We start from the raw sequence: 19,366 nt of genomic DNA on the forward strand, positions 1-19,366 counted from the left end.
ACTTAATTTGAGCCTCCTAGCCACAAGAAAGGTAGGCTTCCTCACTATTTTTGTCCTAACTTAAAAACTGATTCAGTGCAGTAGTAAGTGAACTCCTCTCCTCTCCCAAAGTGGCCAGAGAGGCCACTCTGAATGCTGTGTTCCTTCCAGATGTTTCTGGGCATTTGTAAACCTGCAACAAACAATTACAACAGCACGATTCTGTGTCAGGTTCTTTTAGGTTCTGAGTACACATGTTCTCTCCTGGGGCTCTCAGCCTTGGCCGGAGGAGACTTATTAGACAAATGAGAAAATCAGAGGGCTTCCTGTAAGGGGTGGTGCTTGAGCTGAGAGCTGTGGGATAGAGTTAACGGAGGAGGAAAATATGAACACACCTAGCAGACAGGGCAGTGTGGGCAAAGGCCCTGGGGCAGGAGGGAGCAGGGAACAGAGGACCTGAGAGAAGCCTGTTTGGAGTCCTGGGGTGAGGGCCAGAGTGGAGAGAAGTTCAGACTCACTGGTGAGTCTGAGATAGCAATGACATAATCCTGTTTTTTTATTTTGAAAGTTCCCTTTGGGGGCTGTGTGGAAGATGAAGAAGGGCCAGAATGGCAGAGGGGAGGGGAAAGATGGCTGAACTGAGTTTGAAAGCGGAGGGGAGGGGGGGTTGGGAGCCAGTCCACACTGACCTGTTTAGCCCCTAGGTGAGCTTTCTCTGAGCCAGTTCCTATTTTAAGCCCTTTACAGTCAGTAGGTGAGTCCCCACAATAATCCCTTATGGCCTCTATGATTTACCCCCATTGTGCAGAAAACGATAGAGACGCCCAGAAGTGAAGTCCCTTTCAGATCTCACCCGCAGGGTGTCACTCCATTGTACCGCAGTTTACTCTGCTGACCCTACAGTGGCTGGGACCTGCCCTTAGTGGGCACGTGGTGTGACCCCCGCCCTTCTGTTCCCAGCTGTGTAGTACTCCCAAGCCGCCAGGCGCACCCATGACCAGTCCAAGCTGGGAATAACCCCTTGGGTGGTTCCAGACTCTGCAGTTGCCCACCCTCCTGGAGGCTCTGGTAACAACCGCCGAGGGGAGCGGTGTTGGGAGTTTGGGAGTTACACTACTACGTGCGTGTGGCTCTTGCCCTCCTGAAGACTGGAGTTGGCTTTTCCAGTAGGGAAAGCGGGGGGGGGGGGGGGGGGCGGGGGGGGGCGGGGCCCTCGGCGTCCGCGCCGGCGCCAATGGGCGGGCGGCCCCCCAAGTCCAAGGCGGCGGCGGCGGCGGCGGCAGCGTCCAGAAACGGGAGCCGCAGCCGAGCCCGAGCCGGAGCGAGTGGGTGGCGGCGCTATGGCGTGCGCGGGGCTGCTCACCGTGTGCCTGATCCGGCCGCCCGCGCCCGAGCCCCGGCGGCCCCCGGCGCCCCCTGCCTCCGCCGGGCCCACCGGACACGCGCTCTTCCAGGACGTGAGTGGGGCGCGGGCCTTCTGGCCCTGGGCTTGTCATCGTCTCTCCAGCTCTGTCCCCTCTCCCCCCGTGTCTCGCTGGCTCTCTATGTCGTCGTCCCCCCCGCCCCCCGCAGCCCCCTGCTCTGCGTCTCTGTGCGTTTCTCTCCTTCCCTGCTGTTTGGGCCCCTTCTTCTGTCTCTGCTTCTCGCTGTCTCTCTCTGACCCCGCTGTCTCCGTTCTCCCTCATTGTTTCCATTGTGTCTGTTCTGTTTCTCTCCTCATCTCTCCTTGTCTCCTGGTTCAGTGTCACAGCCCCTGTTGCCCCCACACCACACCCAAGTCCACCCCATCCGTGTGTCTGATGCAGTGGGGACGGTCAACACTTGATCACAGGAGCAGTCCCCTCTGTGGCAACCCTGGGCTGGGCTGACCCAGGAAGGGGAGCCTGGAAGAATAAACAGCGTCCTGACTTCTGACCTAGTGCTGATCCCGAGTCCCTCAGATCTGACCCCGGGGGCTGTGGGGTCCCACGGTGGGTCAGGATTTCCCACAGCGGTTTTACATCCCTCCAGTGGGTGGCAGGTGGGTCTGCAGCCCCCTGGGGGCACCAACATGGAGGAGCCCCGCCAGCCTGGGTCCCAGCACTGAGCCCCATATCCCCCTTTCACCCTAGTGCTCAGCCCCATCTGGGCGCACTCATGCCCTGACTTTAAGAGGTCTCTGCCTGTGGGGAAGACTGTACTCGTGTCCCTTCCCTGCTGTCCCTAGTGACTCAGCACCATGACCACAGTCTTCCTGGGTGGAAGGGACCTGTCTGTCCCGCTTCCCAGATGGAAAAACTAAGGCCTGAGGAGTTAGGAATATGTCCACGATCACACAGGGAGGCAGATGCATGCTAGGGTGTGGCCCCAGATGTCCTCAGTGTCGCACTCCGCCCCACCATCTCCATCTGCCCCAGTCAGGCCACCCTGGGCGCTGTGTGACCCTGAGCCAGTGGCAGGCTTTGTGTGAGTCAGGTTTCTGGCCGGGGGGTTAGAGTCATGCCCGTCCTTCACTGACCCAGAGAAAATGGCTGGAGAGGACTGGCATTCAGGACCTGGACTTGACAGGGGTTCTCTGTCCAGACTTTCCCTGCCCCTCCTTGCCAGGTGTGCCAGTCTATTTGCTGGGCTGCTTTGGGTGACTTGGGAGTCTCTGGTCCCTGAACATGTCTTGACTCTGCTCCTGTCTGCGTCTGTTGCCCTTCATCTCTGCTTCTCTGTAAATACGATCTGTCTACCCTTGCTTTCTGCCATTCACTCCCCCCTGCACACGTGCGTACACACACAGGCACGCCTGCACATATACGCATGCCTACCCAAGGCCTTCACACTGAGTCAGACTCATAGGAAGCCCCAGCCCTGGAAGGGTTAGCCCCAGGCACCCACAAAGAAAGGACTAGCCACTGCCCACGTATCAGGGTCTTAAACAGGCACCCAGGGAAACAGCCTTGAGTAGGCAGAGTCTGGGATGGATCGTGGCCATGCTGCAGAGTTGTGGAGGGAGGTTCAGATCAGGGACAAGGGCCCAGGAACTTGGCCCATCTCCCCTCCTTCCTCAAGGGGACCGTGCCAAGGGCTGGTGCATCAGACAGAATCCAGCATAGACTCTAGGTGTGGGAGGTGGGGGTGCCGGAAACTCGCCTGGAGCACCCGCCATGAGGCCAGCCCCCGAAGGAGAAGTGAGCAAGTGGTGGGTCCGGCTGTGTGATCTTCCTGTGCCCCCCTTGTTGGAAAACCTCCTGCAGGGCTCATCTGGGCAGGAGGAAAGGCGAGGTGGGGGCAGCCTGGCCAGCTGGGGCTCTGATGAGTTGGGCGGGGGCCTCTCTCCTCCCAGACAGCGCTTAGAGTTCCCTTCTCTGCCCCTTTGTCCTCTAGGTTTTCCGCAGAGCAGATAAGAATGGTGAGTGTGGCTTCCCCTGGGTCCACAGAGGTGGGAGACATCAGGGGGGCTTAGGGAAATGTGGGGCTTGGGGGAACAGTCTAGAATGGAGAACAATCTTGGGGAACCCAAATTAGGAAAACCACTCAAGGCATCCTTCCCAGAGGGACGGTTGTTTGGAGTTGAGCTTGGCAGTGTGGAGAGTGGAGGGAATGCGGTTTCTTCAGAGGCTGGAGGTGGGGGGCGTACTCTCACACACTGCCCTGGCACAATTATGGGTAACTCTTCCGTGTGACTTCATGTTGTCCTCACAATTGCCAGCTAGCTGGGAGTTGTTCACCCCACTTCACAGATGAAGGAGCAGAAGCCCAGAGAGGTGAAGCGGGTTGCCTAAAGTCACACAGCCTTTTAAGTGGTGGGCCCTGAACCCGGGTCTGTGTGATGCTTCATCCCAGGCTCCCTGTGTAAGGGGCTTGGAAAGGTGGGGTGATGGAGAGGAGGCCCTAAATCTTTAGAGGGCTCAGGAAATTTCTGTGTGACCAACCACCTGGACCCAGGGAAGGCTGGCACAGGATGGTGCTGGGTCCAAGGAATCAGCTTCCCCTGCCCTGGGTCTTGGGTTGTCTCAGACCCATGTCTGGGAAAACCTTGAAAGCTAAAGCAGGAGCCCTCAAGGGAACCCGCAAGCAAGTCGCTGCCCACAGGTGACTTGGAGCAGCCCGCTATGCCCTGACTGGCCAGCTGAGCGTCTGAGCCGAGGAAGCCAGTCAGCCTCGGCCTCACTTCCGTCTGGGGGCTTCAGACCCTTTGTGTTTATGCCTCCTAGAGAGAGGATCGTGTCCCAACCTACTGATCAGGACGCTTGGTCTCATTTGGCTCACAGCATTCCGTCTGGGGAGGCTCGGACCGTCCCCCCACTCTGCTCCCCCAGCTCCATCTGCTTACAGACCTTACAGGCCAGATCCCCAGGGTCTCTGGCCATCCCCCTGGTGCACTTAGACTGTGACGTGGCCCCTGCAGAGAGGGGTCCTTCCCTTCTAAGCTGCGGCTGCCACCGGCAGGGGCTCCCGCTCTCAGGAAGATCTCATCTGCCTCCCAGTGGCTTCTCTGTGAAGGGCGTGGGTCCAGAGCAGACTCAGCCCCCAACTCCTCCCAGTGATGTCCAGGTCCTGCCCCCATGATCTGGCTGTTCATTTGGTTCTCCGTTTGGCAAACATGTATTGAGTCCCTTTGTAATGCCACATGTGTGCTGCCCTGTCCCTTGGGTGCCTGCAGTGTGGGCCCTGTTGCCTTGAGTGGGCACCTCCGAGGACCTTTTTGTCTCCAACAGCCGGGTCCCCTGGCCAAGCTCAGAATTCCATTCCACCTGGCTGAGTAGTCCTTGGGTGGGGGGTCTGAATCTGGTGGCAGGGGTCAGGGATACCAGCTCTGCTCCCTGCCACCCCCCCCCCAGATGATGGTAAGCTCTCATTTGAGGAATTCCAGAATTACTTTGCTGATGGGGTTCTCAGCCCTGGGGAGCTGCGGGAGCTGTTCAACGGCATCGACGGGCACTCCACCAAGTATGTACGAGCGGGGGTGGGTGAGCTGTGGGTAGATGTGAGGCTAGGTTATCCCAGCCCCACTGTGTCCCCTGCTGCCTTCATTCCTTATGGAGGATGGGGGGTTGCGTAGGGAGAGAGGTGCCAGGGCCCGATGCCAACTTTACCCGCCCACTCACCCCCCCTCCCTGGCTCCAGTCTTGTCCATCACACTCTTTCCAGCTGGGACCCCAAAATAGCCAGGTCTGAGTCACCACCCGTGGTTCAGCCCACAGGTGTCCCCCCCCACCCCATTCCCTCTTCCTACAGGGATCAGAGGGTGCCTGAGGCTAGCTGGGCCCTGCCAGCTTCCACCCATGGATGCAAGGGCACGAGCCCGCACTTACCTCCCCATGTTCCCACATCTGCAGGCCTTAGTAGCAGTGGCACGCTATCCTCCCCGTGCTGCCTTACAGGCGAGCACCTGGATGCACAGCTGTCCCTCCCTCTCCCCCCACATCTCCTTAGAATAAATTCCAGACTCTGGATCAGGCTTCAAGGCTGCCATGCCCTTCCCTAGCCTAAAGCCTGAGCTGGGCCTGAACTTGGTCTGCATTGTCACTACCTCCCCACCACCAGAAGCTTCAGTCAAATTGCTTGTCCTTCAAGGCCTAACTAAAGTAGCTTTCTCCTGGAAGCCCTCCCTGACCTACCAAGTAATACCCCGTTGTTTTCTCCGGACTTCCTCAGACCTGGCTTCCCCTTCCCGGCTCTGACCCTTCCTCTCTGGCCTGTGTCCACATTTCTTTCCCTGGGCCTGAAAGCCCCTTGGAAGCCAAGAGTGGGTCTGAGTTTTTGTCCTCAGTAGTAGCCCTGTTGTCCCTCTCAGTGCACTGAGCAGCTTCACCTGGGGTAGAGGCAGAAGTCCCCTCCCCATCAGGCTGAGCTGGGCGGGCAGTGGGAGGAACGCTGGCTTCCAAGTCCCAGGTCACAGGCTTACGTCTGTGGGACTGAAGTGTGCCTTCTCTTTTTCCCACAGCAATTTGGAAACAGAGACACTGTGTGGTGAGTAGGCCCACGGGAGCTCCGGTCTCCTGGGACCCCTGGGCAGGTGGGCGTGAGGAGAGGCCGCCTCCTCTCCTAATGGAACAGGATGGGCTTGGCTCAGGATACGAGGCCTGGTTGGCTGTGGAGGAATTCCAGGCTGGGTAAATGAGGTCACGGAGCAGGTGGGGGGTGGTCCGGGAACCCTTGAGCACCTCCTCTGCCCGCAGACTATTTCTCAGAACACCTGGGGGTCTACCGGCCCGTGCTGGCTGCCCTGGAGTCGCTGAACTGTGCGGTGCTCACTGCCATGGACAGCACCAAGCTGGTGAGTGGAGGGCTTGACGCTGGAAGGCTGGGAATGAGGGCAGGCATGTCTGCTGTGCTGGGCCAGCCTCCACGGTCACGGCTCCGGGCTGTGAAGCTGGAGGCTTGGGTTCAAATCGTGCCTCTCTCACTCTCTAGCTGTGTATCTGTATCTCTCTGGGCCCAAGTTTTCTTATCTATAGATTGGGGATCGTAAGAGAGCTTACCTCCATGCATTTGGTGGGACAATGAAATGAGAGGGAAGGCAGGGATTTTTGTCTTTCTCATTGTCTACTCTGTTGCCAGCACCCAGAACTGTGCCTGACACACAGCAGCCGCTTAATACCCAGAGCTGCTGCCGCTGTTTCGGTCACAGGCGAGACCCACCGCTGTGGGGGTATTGAGCCCAGCACCCAGCAGGGATGGGGTGGGAAGTGGGGCATGTGCGCATACGGTCACGGGCCGTGCTGGTGTGTGGAACCTGGGGAGGGGGCAGGGCCTGACCCAAGGACACGGGTAAGGCTGGCATGTGTGCACCCAGGTGTGCATGTGTATCTGTTTGCATGTGTGGCCACATGTGCGTATAAGCACTAACAGTGCTCACAGCCGGGGCTCTCAGCTCTTGGGTAGTGACTTTGAAAACACAAACCACCCCTCCCTTTGTGTGTTTCCTTTAAGAAATGTCTCCACCCCCTTTGTCCTGTGGCTCCTAATTACAAGGCAGGGAGGGAAGATGGAGAAGATCCAGGATTGTGCTTGACCCCACTTTTTACAGAAGGGGAAACTGAGGCCCTCAGTGAGTCAATGATCAGCTGAAGACAGGGCTTCCTTTTCTGGTTGCTTCCACATGGGATTTTGTCAGTTTTCAAAGGGTCACCCCTTGAGGCTTGGCATAGGATGGGAATCCAAATGGTACAGGGTGAGGGGTTGACTTGTAATAATTTCCGTATCTGTGGCCTGGACACAGGTGGGAGTGTTGCCTTCCTGTTGCCATGGAAACCGTGCCCTGGGAGTAGGCACCTGATGGGTATTCCCTGAACTGGCACTGGTTAGGGTTGAAACTGCAGGTTGAAGTGAGGATCCTAGGGGTCCAGACCACCTCCTGCTGGCTCAGTAGGGATTAGGGGCGACCCGTCAGCACATGATGACTCTGCCAGCTCCGATCACTTGAGACTTTAATCTGGAACTCAATGCCTCTGATAGCTCAGCCCGCCAAGCCTCTGCCCCTGCTGCCCCTCATGTGGCACCTCCCCTCCAGTGACTCAGTTGAACACTTTGTGCACCAGCCTGGAGCCACACTCCTGGTACATGGCCCGGGTTATCCAGCGACATTGGAAGGAGTGCAAAGAGGCTACCATGGAGCCACCGGTCCATACTGCTGTGCCACGCCCAGGCTTGGCCACCAAGCAAGGCCTCAGGGCCCCATAGCCGTGCCTCCGGCACTGCGCCTCCAGCTCCATTTCCAGGCGCTCAGTGAAGCCAGGGAAAAGTGTGGAGCCACCGGCCAGCACCACGGTATCAGCCAGCCGCTTCCGTAGTGTTATGGGAACCTTCTGCAGCGCCCGGAAGACCAGTGCAGGCAGTCCTGGCTTGGCCTGGCCTAGTAGACTTGGCTGGAAAATGGGCTCTGGGCAGCGGAAGCGCTCGCTGCTGAGACAGACACAGGAGCCGTTGCCTAAGCAGACACTGACCGGATGCTGGCGGTCTTGGTTACGAAGGTCACCCTCAAAGTCCAGCGACACATAACAGCAGCGTTTCTTGAGCTGTGTGATGGCCTTTCGGGGCAGGGACCGCAGCTGTAGGTGGGGGCATGCTGCCTCCAGCAGGTCCCGCAAGTAGCGTGACAGGGTGCTGCCTGCCACGTCCAGCCGGAACGTGGCCTCGTGCCAAGAGTGTCCAGCATAGATGGGTGTGGCGTGGCACACGCCCGCGCCTGCCTCCACCGCCAGCCCGCTGAACGCGCCGGTGGAGCAGAGCGCCAGCAATGCTGTGCTGGCCATGTGGCACGCGGGCACTGCCAAGGCCTCGAACAGCAGCTCGGCTATCCTCTCGCGGCCCACGGGCGGCGCTGACGGCGAATCACTCACTAGCACGGGCCACTGCTCTGGGCACACCCGCAGGCCACCCACCAGCAGGCGCTCCCAAAGCCCCTCCAGCGCCTCCCAGTCCACTACCAAGCCGTGCTTGATGGGGTGCGCCCGCGTCACACCACCCATCCACTCGCAGCCCAGCACAGCGGGCAGCAAGGGCCGGTCCCAGCTGGAGCTCTTCAGCACCAGGCGCGGCTGGTGCTCACCCGCGAAGCCCGCCTTGATGAAGCCCGAGCCCGGGTCTATCACCACCGCCACGCGGCCCAGCGAGGGCGGCCGACGGACCCGCCTGCTTCCGGACGCCGATGCCACCGACGCCACCGTGGCTTTCCGGGCTCGGCCCCACCCTTGGTCAGAGGCCCCGCCCCTGGAGGCTCAGTCCCGCCCCCTGCCTGAGGCTCCGCCTCTGCCGGCCTCACTGGACACCGGTCTTTCAGCTCTTCGCTCCGGCCGCAGGCGTAAGTCCCCACCGTTTTGGCTGCAGAATCAGCGCTCTCAGTTCCCGGCTGCAGCCTCTGGTCCTGAGCTTCCACTCTTCCGGCTAGACTGGACGTCCTTTTTCAGCTCTTGGCTCCACCCACAGGCCCAAGGCCCCGCCTCTGGTTCGAGGGTCAGTCTCCGCTCTCGCCGGGCTTCGGCCCCCTTCGGACCACCTTTGCCCTCCGTGGCTTCAGGCTCCAGCTTGCACCAGACTCACCTCTCTGAGGACTCACCTCTGCTACGCGGACAGCTCACTCAGCCCTGGCAGAGGTGGATGATGAGAGGGAAACATCGAATCCTAAATAGGCCGCCGCCACCGGGAGCCACAGAACTCTAACAGTGAAGGGGCCTTGTGGCAATGTTCCCCGGACATATAATCCTGCCTTGGGGACCCAGGAGACCAGCCCAGTCCTTGAGCCCCAGGTGGTCTCCTGGCGCGCCTCTCTTGGCCTTGACTTAAGTCTTTCCTGGTTGTGGAGGTGGGAGGGGGTGGTCAGAGGAGGGGGGAAAAGAACTTGGACTCATTGTGACCTCAGTCCTCAGCACCTGATGTGCTTCCCCAGCCCTCCACCCATGACAACTGCCTGGACACATCCACTCTCCTGGGACAAGGCAAAGAGCAGTGATTTTGAGATTGGGGGATCTGGCCTCAGCTGCTCAGCACAACCAATCTGATGAGAAAGCTCTTAATCACAGATGTACAGTCACTCTGAGGACCTCAATGCGCTCAGCCCTGGGGGGGGTCCAGGCAGCCCACATGGGGACCCTACCTTCAGAGGCATCCATGTGTGGACTCTTGTGGACCTGAGTTTGTGATTCAGTTCTGATGACTCATTGTGTGCCCCTGAGCAAGTCCTCATCTCCCTCTGGGCTCAAATTATTCCACCAAATGGTAGTTCTAATTCTCCCACAGGAAAAGGCCACATCTTATCTCTGCAGAGTCTGTTCTCTTTAGGGCCCTTTTGGTGGCAAGTAGAAGACCTACTCAGGAGAACTTAAGCTAAAATAGGGATTTTATTACAAGGATCCTGTATGTCTTATGGGTACTGCAAAGATGAAATCAGGTTTCAGGAACAGACGAAGTAGGGCCTGACTGCAGGATGTGTACCGTCTCTGCATTGTTTTTTTTTTTATTCTTAAGACTGGCTTAAGCCCATGCATGGTGATGTACGAACATCTCTCACAGTTCCTGAGTTACAGTCCCAGGGAAGAAGCTGATAGGACCAGCCTGAGCCAATCATATATGGCCCAGGGTGTGTGGCCACATTGAGGAACATGGTTACCATGATTGTAACCACATGGGTGGTAGGAAAGGGTCTGTTTTAACAAGGCTTTGGAGAGACGCTATGGGTCGCTGTGGGTATGCAACCTCCAGCCTGATGGAGGGGATAAGAAAGGGATGTTGATTGTGTTGACACTAACGAAAGTGCATCTTGAGCAAAAGCTGGGCCTATGTCTGCAATAAGGTGGGACCTTCACCCCGGCTGCCTCTGCCCCCTTTGGAACCTTCTGAGGTGGTCCTGAGTGGAAGACTGGCTACAGGTTCGATAGAGCTGGGGCAGCACTCAGCTCTGGAGCTGGGTTTCGGACCCAGGAGAATGAGAACAAACAGCTGGGTGTTTCTCAGAAAGTATGCCAGGCCTCTCCTGAGTGAATAGGGAGGTAACCTTGCATTGGAGACCACAGTGGCAACATGGCCAGAGCAGTGGTGAGGATAGGAGTCACTGAGAAGCTCTAGCAGGAGAGACTGAGGCTGGGTGGGCTGGGCCTGCATATGACATCAGTAAGTTTGGACATTTCCCCGTGGGCCATGGAGAATCAGTGGGAGTTTATGAGGAGCATGAACTGTGCTACAGCTAGCTAAGTGGTTTGGAATAAGTCTCTGGCTGCAGTGTGGGCAAAGGGATGGCACAGGATAGGCTGGGAGACAAGTGACTGAGGTGATTTGAGGGTTACTACCAAGCGAAGTGGGGTGGGATTGAGGGATTAGAGGCCCACAGACCCCAGCCTCTCCTCCTGAGTGCTCTCACAGGCAGACTGTGAGTCCCAGGCCCCAGCCCTGCTGATTGTGGGGCCTTCACAGTTCTTTCCAGGGTGGTGGCTGTTCGCCTGGACTCCTCCCCGTGCTTAAGAAGGACTTGTGAAGGTTGAGGATGGAGATGTTAGGGTTCTGTGGGAAGCAGGTCCTTCCTCCTAGCTTGGCCAAGCCGGGGTTTGCCCACACTCACCTCCCTTGGGCCTCAGACCTGGAAGGGTCTGACCAGGGCCTGGAGCTTGGGTCACAAGGAGAAGGCACAGTTTGGCTCCAGGCCGTGGCCTTTGCTCAGCCACCAGTACTTCTGTTTCATCCCTGTCTCACTCTGAGCCTCAGTTTCCCAGCTCCGTGTCGCGCCACCTAGGACAGAGCTAGCTGGCGTCAGGGTTGCTATGTGCTCTTTATTGGGCCAGGGGCCGGGGGCCGGGCCGGGCACTCAGGGTCGCGGGCGAGGGCAGCGGCGCCGCTTGCGCGGCTGCTCCTCGGTGGGCTTGGCCTCGCGGTCCACCTCGCTCTCGGTCAGTAGACGCGCATACAGCCGCTGCCAGCCCTGTGCCGCCTTGGCTCCGCCCCCTGCTCCGGCCCCGCCCCCGGGCGCGCCAGCCGCGCAGCGCCCCTCCTCCTGCAGCCGCGCGTCCAGCAACAGCAGCAGGACCAAGATCTTCTTCATCTCTCTCGCCCTTGCGCCCTCGCGCCGATCAACGCCGTCGCCCGCTCCTCGCAGCATGGGCGCAGCCGCCGCCGCGGGGGAGCCCACCGGGGCGCCCGTCGCATCTTCGCCTGGCCGCCGAGGCCGTGCGCCCGGGCCCGCCACCACCTCGGCTAGCTGCTGCCGCTTGTCCAAGGGGAAAAGCAGCACGATCTTGGCCTGGGGGGTGGGGTGGGAGCGTGAGGGGGAAGCACGCACGGTGTCGGCTTGCTCAGGATCCTCACCCACCAGGTCCTGTCTCCCAGGACTCTGTTCCCTTTACGTTTCCAGGACTTCCGTCCCGGCTCTCACCCTTGTCCCATCGCCCAGGACCTCCACCTTCCCTCTGGAAACCCTTACCCACCGGAGGCTGACCTCCCGAGACCTTGCACCATCGACGTTTACTCTAACCCACCTCAGAAAAATAGCACGTTTTGAGGCTGGGAGCTGGAAAGAGGGCATAAGAGACACCCTGTGCCCATAGCCTCTGCGGTACCAACTAGGGCTGATGCCCCATGCCGAGCCCTCCGCCCATCTGTTGGGGTTGGGAGAATCCCTTCCTGACCACCCTCCTGGACTCCCAAGTCTCCTGGTTTCTTGAATCCTTTGCCCTCCCTTCTGGGCTTTTAGGACCCCACCACACCCATGTCTGTCCTCAGGAGGGGTTATCCAAGCCCTTGGACTTAACACCCACAAGGCCTAGACTCCCAACATTCCCACCAGTTCAAGTACCCCTGACTCCCACCTACCCCCGGCACCCTGGCACTCACACTTGGCTTATTCTGCTTGAGGTGGCTGAAGAGCTGCTGTTTCCGCCCAGCCTTGTCCATGTCGGGCGGCCTCTCCTTACGGGCCTGCTTGGGCACTTTGGTCCTCTTGTGAGAACTGTTGTTTCCCATGGCAGGGCTGGTCACCACTGGGGGCCACAGCCCATGCTGCTTCTGCGCTGCCTTCTGGCTGGGAGGGGGACCCTGCCCCTGCTCTGTCCCGTGGAGACCACATTGTGACCTCATGGGTCAACCTCACCAGCTCTGGACTCTAAGCTCCTCCTCCCAGAACCCACATCTTGGCTCTGTTCAGTCTGTGATTTGTGGCTTTGGTTTCTCAGCTGTAAAACTGGGCTAATAATCACAAATGAGGCAATGCTTGTGAGGTGCTTGGTGTTGAGTAGAGAGGAATTTTCGTGGCCTGGTTTGCATTCTGACTCTCCCATGATCAGTTGTCTGATCTTAGCCAAGGTAATCAACTGTGCTAGGCCTTAGTCTTCTCATCTGCAAAATGGGGTCAATGATGGTTCCTGTTAAGTTACTATGAGGATTAAATGAAATTCTGCTTGGAACGGGGCCTGGAGAGAGTGGGTACTGTTATGGTAGCCGGGTTTTATGGCTGCAAGTAACAGAGACTGATCAATCATCTTAAGTGCTTAAAAGGGAATTTATTGGAAGGATTTCAGGGAGCTCAGAGCATGGCTGAAGTCTACAGACCAGGCTTGGAGAGACAGGATAGAAGCCATTGGCCTAAGAGTGAGAGGCCTCAGCTCCCATTCTGTTCCTGCCTCCCAGCTCATAAGCCTGACCCAGCAGGGCTCATCTGATGACTGAGCTAAAGCAGGTCCTGGATAGAAGCAGCCCCCCATGGATGGTGCCTCTGGAGCCCCTCCTGGAGGGTAGGCATGCCCCTGCCTGGCCAGACCATGGCTCCTCCGGACTCCCATCCTGGTCTGTGTCCTTTGTAGGAATTAGCTCACTGAAGTTTTTCAGCAGCTCAGTGAGATGGCTGTTATCATCCCTGTTTTTTAGGTGAGGAAACTGAGGCACAAGGAGGAGAAGGTAGTTAGAGAGTCTCTGAGCATCCCACATGAGCAGCATAGGGCCTGGCACATGTTGGCCTTATCTTTCTTTCTTTTTTTTTTTTAAAGTTTTATTATTTTGACAGACAGAGATCAGAAGCAGGCAGAGAGAGAGGGAGGAAGCAGGCTCCCCGCTGAGCAGAGAGCCCGATGCGGGGCTGGATCCCAGGACCCTGAGATCATGACCCAAGCCGAAGGCAGAGGCTTAACTCACTGAGCCACCCAGTTGCCCCTGGCCTTATCTCTCTGCCCACGTTGGGAGGGGCTGAGTGGAGGCTAGTGATGTAGGGATCAGTGCTGGTGTGTGTAAGGACAGTGACCTGGCTGGCTGTCTTGTACCTGCGGCTCCTAGGAAAGGTAAATGTTTGTTGCGTGGATGAGTGAATGAATGCACGCATAGATTACGAGTGTTGGGCCAGCTGCTGAATATGGGGCTACATCACACCATCATTTTGCCTCATGTGTCAAAACTGGCCTTTGGATGCCCTGGGACCTGCCATACCCCCGACCCGCCTAGCTGTGCCTGGGGCCACACTGGCTGAAGGTGGTGGTTCCAACGGGGAAGAGGCCTATAGCCCAGAAAATGGCAGGTGCCTCCCTGTCACCTGTCAGTTGGCCCAACACCTTCCAGGAAGGCAAGGCCAGGCCCAGCCGAGGAGGGTCCAGGCCCTGCTCCCGCTCCCAGCACTGTCCTGCTCAGGGTGCTTGCTCTCTGCGCTTCATGCTGCCTCTGTTGCTTTGAAGGGTGAGGGTAGGGGAGGAGGGTAGTGGCTCCCTGTTTAGAAATATATGCTTGAAACCAGGAAATGCTGACATGTCTCCTCTGCCCCCAGGAGTATGAGCGGGCCTCCAAGATGGACCAGTTCGTGACCCGCTTCCTCCTGCGGGAGACGGTGAGCCAGCTGCAAGCCCTGCAGAGCTCACTAGAAGGGGCATCAGACACCCTGGAGGCCCAGGCCCGGGGCCCACGGTATGTGAGGTGCCCTGCTATTCATTGTGACCCGTTCCAGAGCCCTTGGCTTCCATCACATTCCATAGCTCTAGGATCCCAGAGCCCACATTCTCGTGCTTGGGCAGGGAGGCCGAGAAGGGGTGAGAAGGGGTGGCTGGCTTTGAGGCTGGGTCTCAATGTCCAGGAAGCCTGTTTTGCCCCACCCAGGCTTAGCCCTGTTCTGGGGCTCCAGTCCTTCGCCTGTGGGTCTGGGAGCAGCGGGTTGACCTTCCACTTCCCTAGGTCAGACGAACACAGTGTGGAGGTGCAGAGCAGGTCCCATGGCAGCCGGCGGGCGGGACGCAGGGCCCTGCGGAGTGTTGTGCGGTCACCCACCTGGTCTCCCGGCTCCTCCTCCTCGGACACAGGTGGGCCTGCAGCAGGGTGGGGGAGGCCTGGCCGAGGAGGGTCCAGGGTGGATTCAGTGCCCATTCCTCCACTACCCCTTGGTTCATCCTGAGAGGTTTCCCCATGTGTGGGGCCCCATGCTGGACTTCCCCGCCATGGGTACCCCCTACCCCGCCCCAGGGCAGAGCTCAGAAGCCGAGATGCAGTGGCGGCTCCAAGTCAACCGTCTCCAGGAGCTCATAGACCAGCTCGAGTGTAAGGTGAGCGATCACATGGCCAGTGCCCCAAGGGGGAGGATCTTCCTGGAATCCATCTGAGCCAGGCACACGCCGGGAGCCCTGCCCACACTCTATGTCCCTCACAGGCCCCCAGGCTAGAACCTCTGCATGAAGAAGAGCCTACCCAGGGGCCTGAATCGGTGAGTCCAGGAAAGAGACAAGCAACTGGGTGCTGTGCCAGGAGGAGGTGCTCCTTAAGTGAGGGGGTTGTGGGCCTGCTGCCCGCTTGGCCTTTGTGTTATACAGATGCCCTTTCCCCAGGTTTGGCCCAGCCCTCATCCCCCAAGCCTGGGAGGCAGGTGCTGGCTTTGGGCCCTTGCTGTATGACCCTGTAGAAATCATGGTCCCTCTCTGGGCATTAGTTTCCCTCATCTGCATTCCTGAAAACTGGGTCTGGGCAGTGTGGATAGAGGTTGGAGGGGGAAATGGTGGCATATTGCAGGAGAGAGAGACAGTCGCTGGATCGAGGCAGTGACCTTGGCCATGGGGACAGGAGGATGGAGTCAGGCATGTCAGGAGCTGGGCTGGGCAGGAGTTAGACTGCACGGCAGGCCGGGGCTGGTGCAAGTCAGGAAGGACAAGGGTCCTCCTGAAGACCACATCCAGTCTCTCGCCCATGCACTGCCTTACTCCAGCTAACCAGGCAGCCTCTCTTGCCAGCACATCCTCGTGGCCCAGAGGCAGGTGCAGGTGGCAGAGGAAGCCCTGCAGGATTTCCACCGCGCGCTGTGCTGCTACGTGGACTTCACAGGGGCCCAGAGCCATTGCCTGCAGTGAGTCCCCAGCCGGCTAGTGGGCTGGCCAAGGCCCGGGGTGGGGGGATGGCGGTGAACAGGGCATCCTGGGCCGTGGCTCTCATTTAGGCACTGGGGCTGGGTGGGCGGTGGTGGTGGTAGTCTGGGCCTGGCCTGGCCATCTCTTTGGCCCCACAGTGTGTCTGCCCAGAAGATGCTGGACAATGCCTCTTTCACCCTATATGAGTTCTGGCAGGATGAGGCCTCCTGGAGAAGGTATGGTGTCTGAAAGTCATGATTTATTGAGCATGAACCTGGGTTCAAATCATCTGCTATTATGCCCTGGCTGTGTGACTTCGGGAGGGTTCCTTATCTCCTCTGAGCCCAAGCAGTGTCCTGTCCAGAATGGGAGTGGTAAGAGGTTCACCCTCCCATGAGCCAAATGAGATGGCGGATGAAGAGCTGAACAGGCCGTCAGGGGCATGGCAGACAGCAGGTGCTCAGGGAACTGCGCCACGCTCTAGGCCAGGCCCCCAGGTGTTGCTTAACATAACATAACATGACATAACCCCTCCCAGTGCCCTACAGTAGGCACTGCTGTCCCCACTTCACTGAGGGAACCGAGGTTCAGAGCCAGTGTGAGGCAGGACTGGGATCTGAACCCAGACAGCAGGATGGGTGGGAGTGGGAGCTCTCAGCCTGCTCTTTGGGGGGACCAGATCCAGCCTCAGGTCCCTTCGTGACCCTCCCCAGGCACCAGCATTCTGCCTGTAGTAAGGCCTTCCAGCGCATCCTCATTGACCACCTTCGAGCTCCGGACACTCTCACCACTGTGTTCTTCCCAGGTATGCTATGGCCCCCCAACCCTCTCTACAGTCCTGTGGAGTGGCAGTGGGCCCCTGGTGGCCTCTGACCCTCAACCTCTGACCCCTAGCCTCCTGGTGGATTATGAATAATAACTGAGCCTGACCTGCATAAGCCAAGGCCCTGGGGCCCCACCTGCCTCATCCTGGAACTTCTGGACTGGTCAACTCAGCACCGAGACCAAGGACACGGCCACTCTTAGAGCTGGGGATGGGCCCTCAGAGGCATACCCCCAGACCCAGCTGGTGGAGAGTCTCTCAGCCCAGGGATCAGGGACTAGGCTGCTTGCTTTCTGTTTATTTAATCAGTGTATTTTATTGTTTGTAGCTTTGGCCTCTGAGGCACTCTGGCCTCTACCTGGCTCAGGAGGCTTGGATTCTGGTCCCCTGTCCCAGCCTTGTGTGACACAGAGCAGGTCGCTTCCCTCTCAGGGTGGGCCTTGGGCTGTCTGGCTGCCTAGCGGGTACCCTGCTTTCTTCCTGCTGTCTTGGGGCCAGGCTTCTGCTCTTCCTCAACCAGCAGCAGAACCAGGGCTGATGCTCAGGGACACCACCCCCCCACCAAACCTCGAGCCCTGAGGCTGGGCTGGATCCGTCTGCATTGTGGGGTAAGGACCTGGGTGTCCCCATCACCCTCCGGGGCTGGCAGGCTCCCAACTCTTCCAGTATCCTCTGCTGAACCAGAGCCCTCTGCAGGATCCTGGGTTGGTTTGCATGTCATCTGCATATCATTTGCATGCTCATGCCCACCCATACTCAGGGCACTATGGGAAGTCCCAAGGTGACCTTGCCAAGTAGCAATAATTTGGGCCCAGTGTCACCTGTTCCCCCACCACCCCAAGATACCTCGGAATTCCAGTCCAGGACCCCAGCCCAGAGGCAATAAAGGAAGTGGTCCCCTCTGGTGCTGTGTTCTCTCTCTCCGTCAGCAAGAAGGCCAGGCTCTGTGGTTGGTTTGTATCTCAGTCACTCAGGGCGGGTAACCTTTCTTTCTTCCCATTTTGGGCTCCTGCGCCTACAGCTGGTGGGAACTTCCTCACAGCTGACCTGTTTCCTGTACTCAAGGCCACAAACCGTGGTTCTGGGGCCTTGCCTGGGAAAGGAATCGAACTGGGTCGGGTCTCTCTCTCAGCTCCCTGAAAGTTGGCTGGCTATTCTAGCTTCATCCTCCTTGCCAACAAGCTGTGACCTGAAGTTGGGGGCACAGAGCCTTCTCAGGGTTCTGGATAGTGTGGCTGGATGCCTCTGATCCCGTCCCCTGACAAAACCTGCCTTCCCCAGTCCCTTGCAGACCGGCTTTGTCACCATTTGTCACCACCAATGGGTGACAGAACAAGGTGCGGAATGGCCAATGTTGTGCGTCCAGGCACTGGGGGGCCCTACTTTGAGCCATCTGGAGGGAAGGAATTGGGGGACATGGAGAGAGAGGAATGACCTACGTGGCTCTAACGGGGAGGCACATGGTACCACAAGGGCACAGGATGGCCTCTGTCCTGGTCTGGAAGGTGTCAGGGTTGGGAGTTTTTAAGGCAGGAAAACACACGCTCAGCTTCTGAAGGGGAGGAAAGCTTGCCTTGTGGAACTGAAGGGAGCCTAGCAGTGGGCTGGGGCGAGGGTGGGGCGGCAGCAGGGCCTTGCAGGTGCTTCATCCTGAGGAGGCTATGATGGGTTTTAAGCCAGGAGTGACCAGCCAGTGGGCTAAGTGACAGTTCGCCAACATTCCTGAATGCCCTGGTGGTGCCAAGACGATGACCCAGATGGTGCCAGTTCAGGGTGGACGTCCTGGTCTGGGACTCTGGGCAGGGTCCTCTCTGCGATTTCTCCCTAGTGACCTCCACCAGAGTTCAGACTTGGGGAGGGGGTCACAAAGCTGCTCCCAGTGGCCTGGCCACCAGCCAGAGAACCAGCACAGGGCTCCCTGGTGACTTGCTGGCTAGCACAGTGCTGGGCTGCCTTCCTGCCACCGCCGCTCTCCCCAGACTGCCGGTAGCTGCCACACAGCTCTGGGCAGCAGCAAGGGGAGTTCAGTGTCCTGGTTAGAGACCAAGCCCTTCCAGGAGGAAACAATCCTGCTTTCTGTCCTGGGTTCTGATTGTTTCTGTTTCCTCCGTAAAGTGAGAGCAAACCCTCAAAACTAAAAAATTTCCCATTGGTATCTTTGAGCAAAGATGCCGAAATACCCAAGCTGACACCTCATAAGGGGACGCCTCTTGGGTATTTGTTCCCTCGCCTGCCTCACTGTACCGTCACACCCTATCTACCACCCAGCCCTACTGCCCACTGCCCTAGCGCCCTACCACCTGCCGTACCGCCCACTGCCCTACCTACCACCCAGCCTACCACAGAGTTGGAAAGTTAAGGGTTTGTTTTTTTTTTTTTTTCCTGGAGTGTAAGGGATTGGAGATGAGCCAGGAGGCCAGGCCGGAGGGAATTTGCATGATGTGTGCAGGTAATGGGGAGTCATGAAGCTGTCCGGGGAGTGCTGGGGGTGGGGGTGGACTACAGACCTGGTGGCTGGAGCTACAGCTAGGGTTAGGGTTTAAGCGAAGTTTTCAGTGGAGCTGTGAGGCCACAGAGGCGGCAGCCAGGCCTCTACATTGTCTTCACTGAACTCTACCCTCATCTCCATCTTTTGGTCACCCTAAGCCCCATCTTGTGGCCACCATCACCTCTGGCCTAGGAGACTGTGGCAGCCTCTTCATTGGGCTTCCCGTCTCTAGTCCACCCCCCTGCCCCCCACATTCCATTCCCCATAAGGGAACAGACAAGGGGCTTATCAAAACACTGCCACGGGGACCACAGG

At 58.4% G+C, this 19,366-nt stretch overlaps 3 protein-coding genes across 3 annotated transcripts; 1 reads left to right on the plus strand and 2 right to left on the minus strand.

The window, feature by feature from the left end:
* Nucleotides 1-1,319: 1,319 nt before the first annotated feature.
* Nucleotides 1,320-17,467, plus strand: LOC111141501 (N-terminal EF-hand calcium binding protein 3). The gene is made up of 13 exons (XM_022494106.1): nt 1,320-1,436; nt 3,334-3,358; nt 4,791-4,899; nt 5,897-5,922; nt 6,132-6,229; nt 14,183-14,319; nt 14,584-14,708; nt 14,869-14,948; nt 15,053-15,106; nt 15,627-15,739; nt 15,899-15,976; nt 16,454-16,545; nt 16,635-17,467. The coding sequence occupies exons 1-13, from the start codon at nt 1,320-1,322 to the stop codon at nt 16,661-16,663; spliced, it is 1,083 nt and encodes a 360-aa protein (XP_022349814.1). The 3' UTR covers nt 16,664-17,467.
* Nucleotides 7,470-9,563, minus strand: LOC111141462 (actin like 10). Its single transcript, XM_022494042.1, has 2 exons — nt 9,548-9,563; nt 7,470-8,644 (listed from the first exon to the last, which is right to left on the minus strand). The coding sequence occupies exons 1-2, from the start codon at nt 9,561-9,563 to the stop codon at nt 7,470-7,472; spliced, it is 1,191 nt and encodes a 396-aa protein (XP_022349750.1).
* Nucleotides 11,249-12,513, minus strand: LOC111141503 (chromosome unknown C20orf144 homolog). The gene is made up of 2 exons (XM_022494107.1): nt 12,271-12,513; nt 11,249-11,680 (listed from the first exon to the last, which is right to left on the minus strand). The coding sequence occupies exons 1-2, from the start codon at nt 12,511-12,513 to the stop codon at nt 11,249-11,251; spliced, it is 675 nt and encodes a 224-aa protein (XP_022349815.1).
* Nucleotides 17,468-19,366: the final 1,899 nt, after the last annotated feature.

The sequence above is a fragment of the Enhydra lutris genome, unplaced genomic scaffold (genome assembly GCF_002288905.1).
Source record: "Enhydra lutris kenyoni isolate GAN:26980312 unplaced genomic scaffold, ASM228890v2 scaffoldscaffold6, whole genome shotgun sequence".
NCBI lineage: Eukaryota > Metazoa > Chordata > Mammalia > Carnivora > Mustelidae > Enhydra > Enhydra lutris.

Bases quoted from the DNA above. Each gene is read 5' to 3' on its own strand.
- LOC111141503 (XM_022494107.1), bottom strand. From the start codon at position 12,513: ATGAGGTCACAATGTGGTCTCCACGGGACAGAGCAGGGGCAGGGTCCC. The intron at 11,681-12,270 runs GTGAGTGCCAGG...CCCACCCCCCAG, and splicing joins TCAAGCAGAATAAGCCAAGT to GCCAAGATCGTGCTGCTTTT.
- LOC111141501 (XM_022494106.1), top strand. From the start codon at position 1,320: ATGGCGTGCGCGGGGCTGCTCACCGTGTGCCTGATCCGGCCGCCCGCG. The intron at 14,320-14,583 runs GTATGTGAGGTG...CCACTTCCCTAG, and splicing joins GCCCAGGCCCGGGGCCCACG to GTCAGACGAACACAGTGTGG. The intron at 14,709-14,868 runs GTGGGCCTGCAG...ACCCCGCCCCAG, and splicing joins CTCCTCCTCCTCGGACACAG to GGCAGAGCTCAGAAGCCGAG.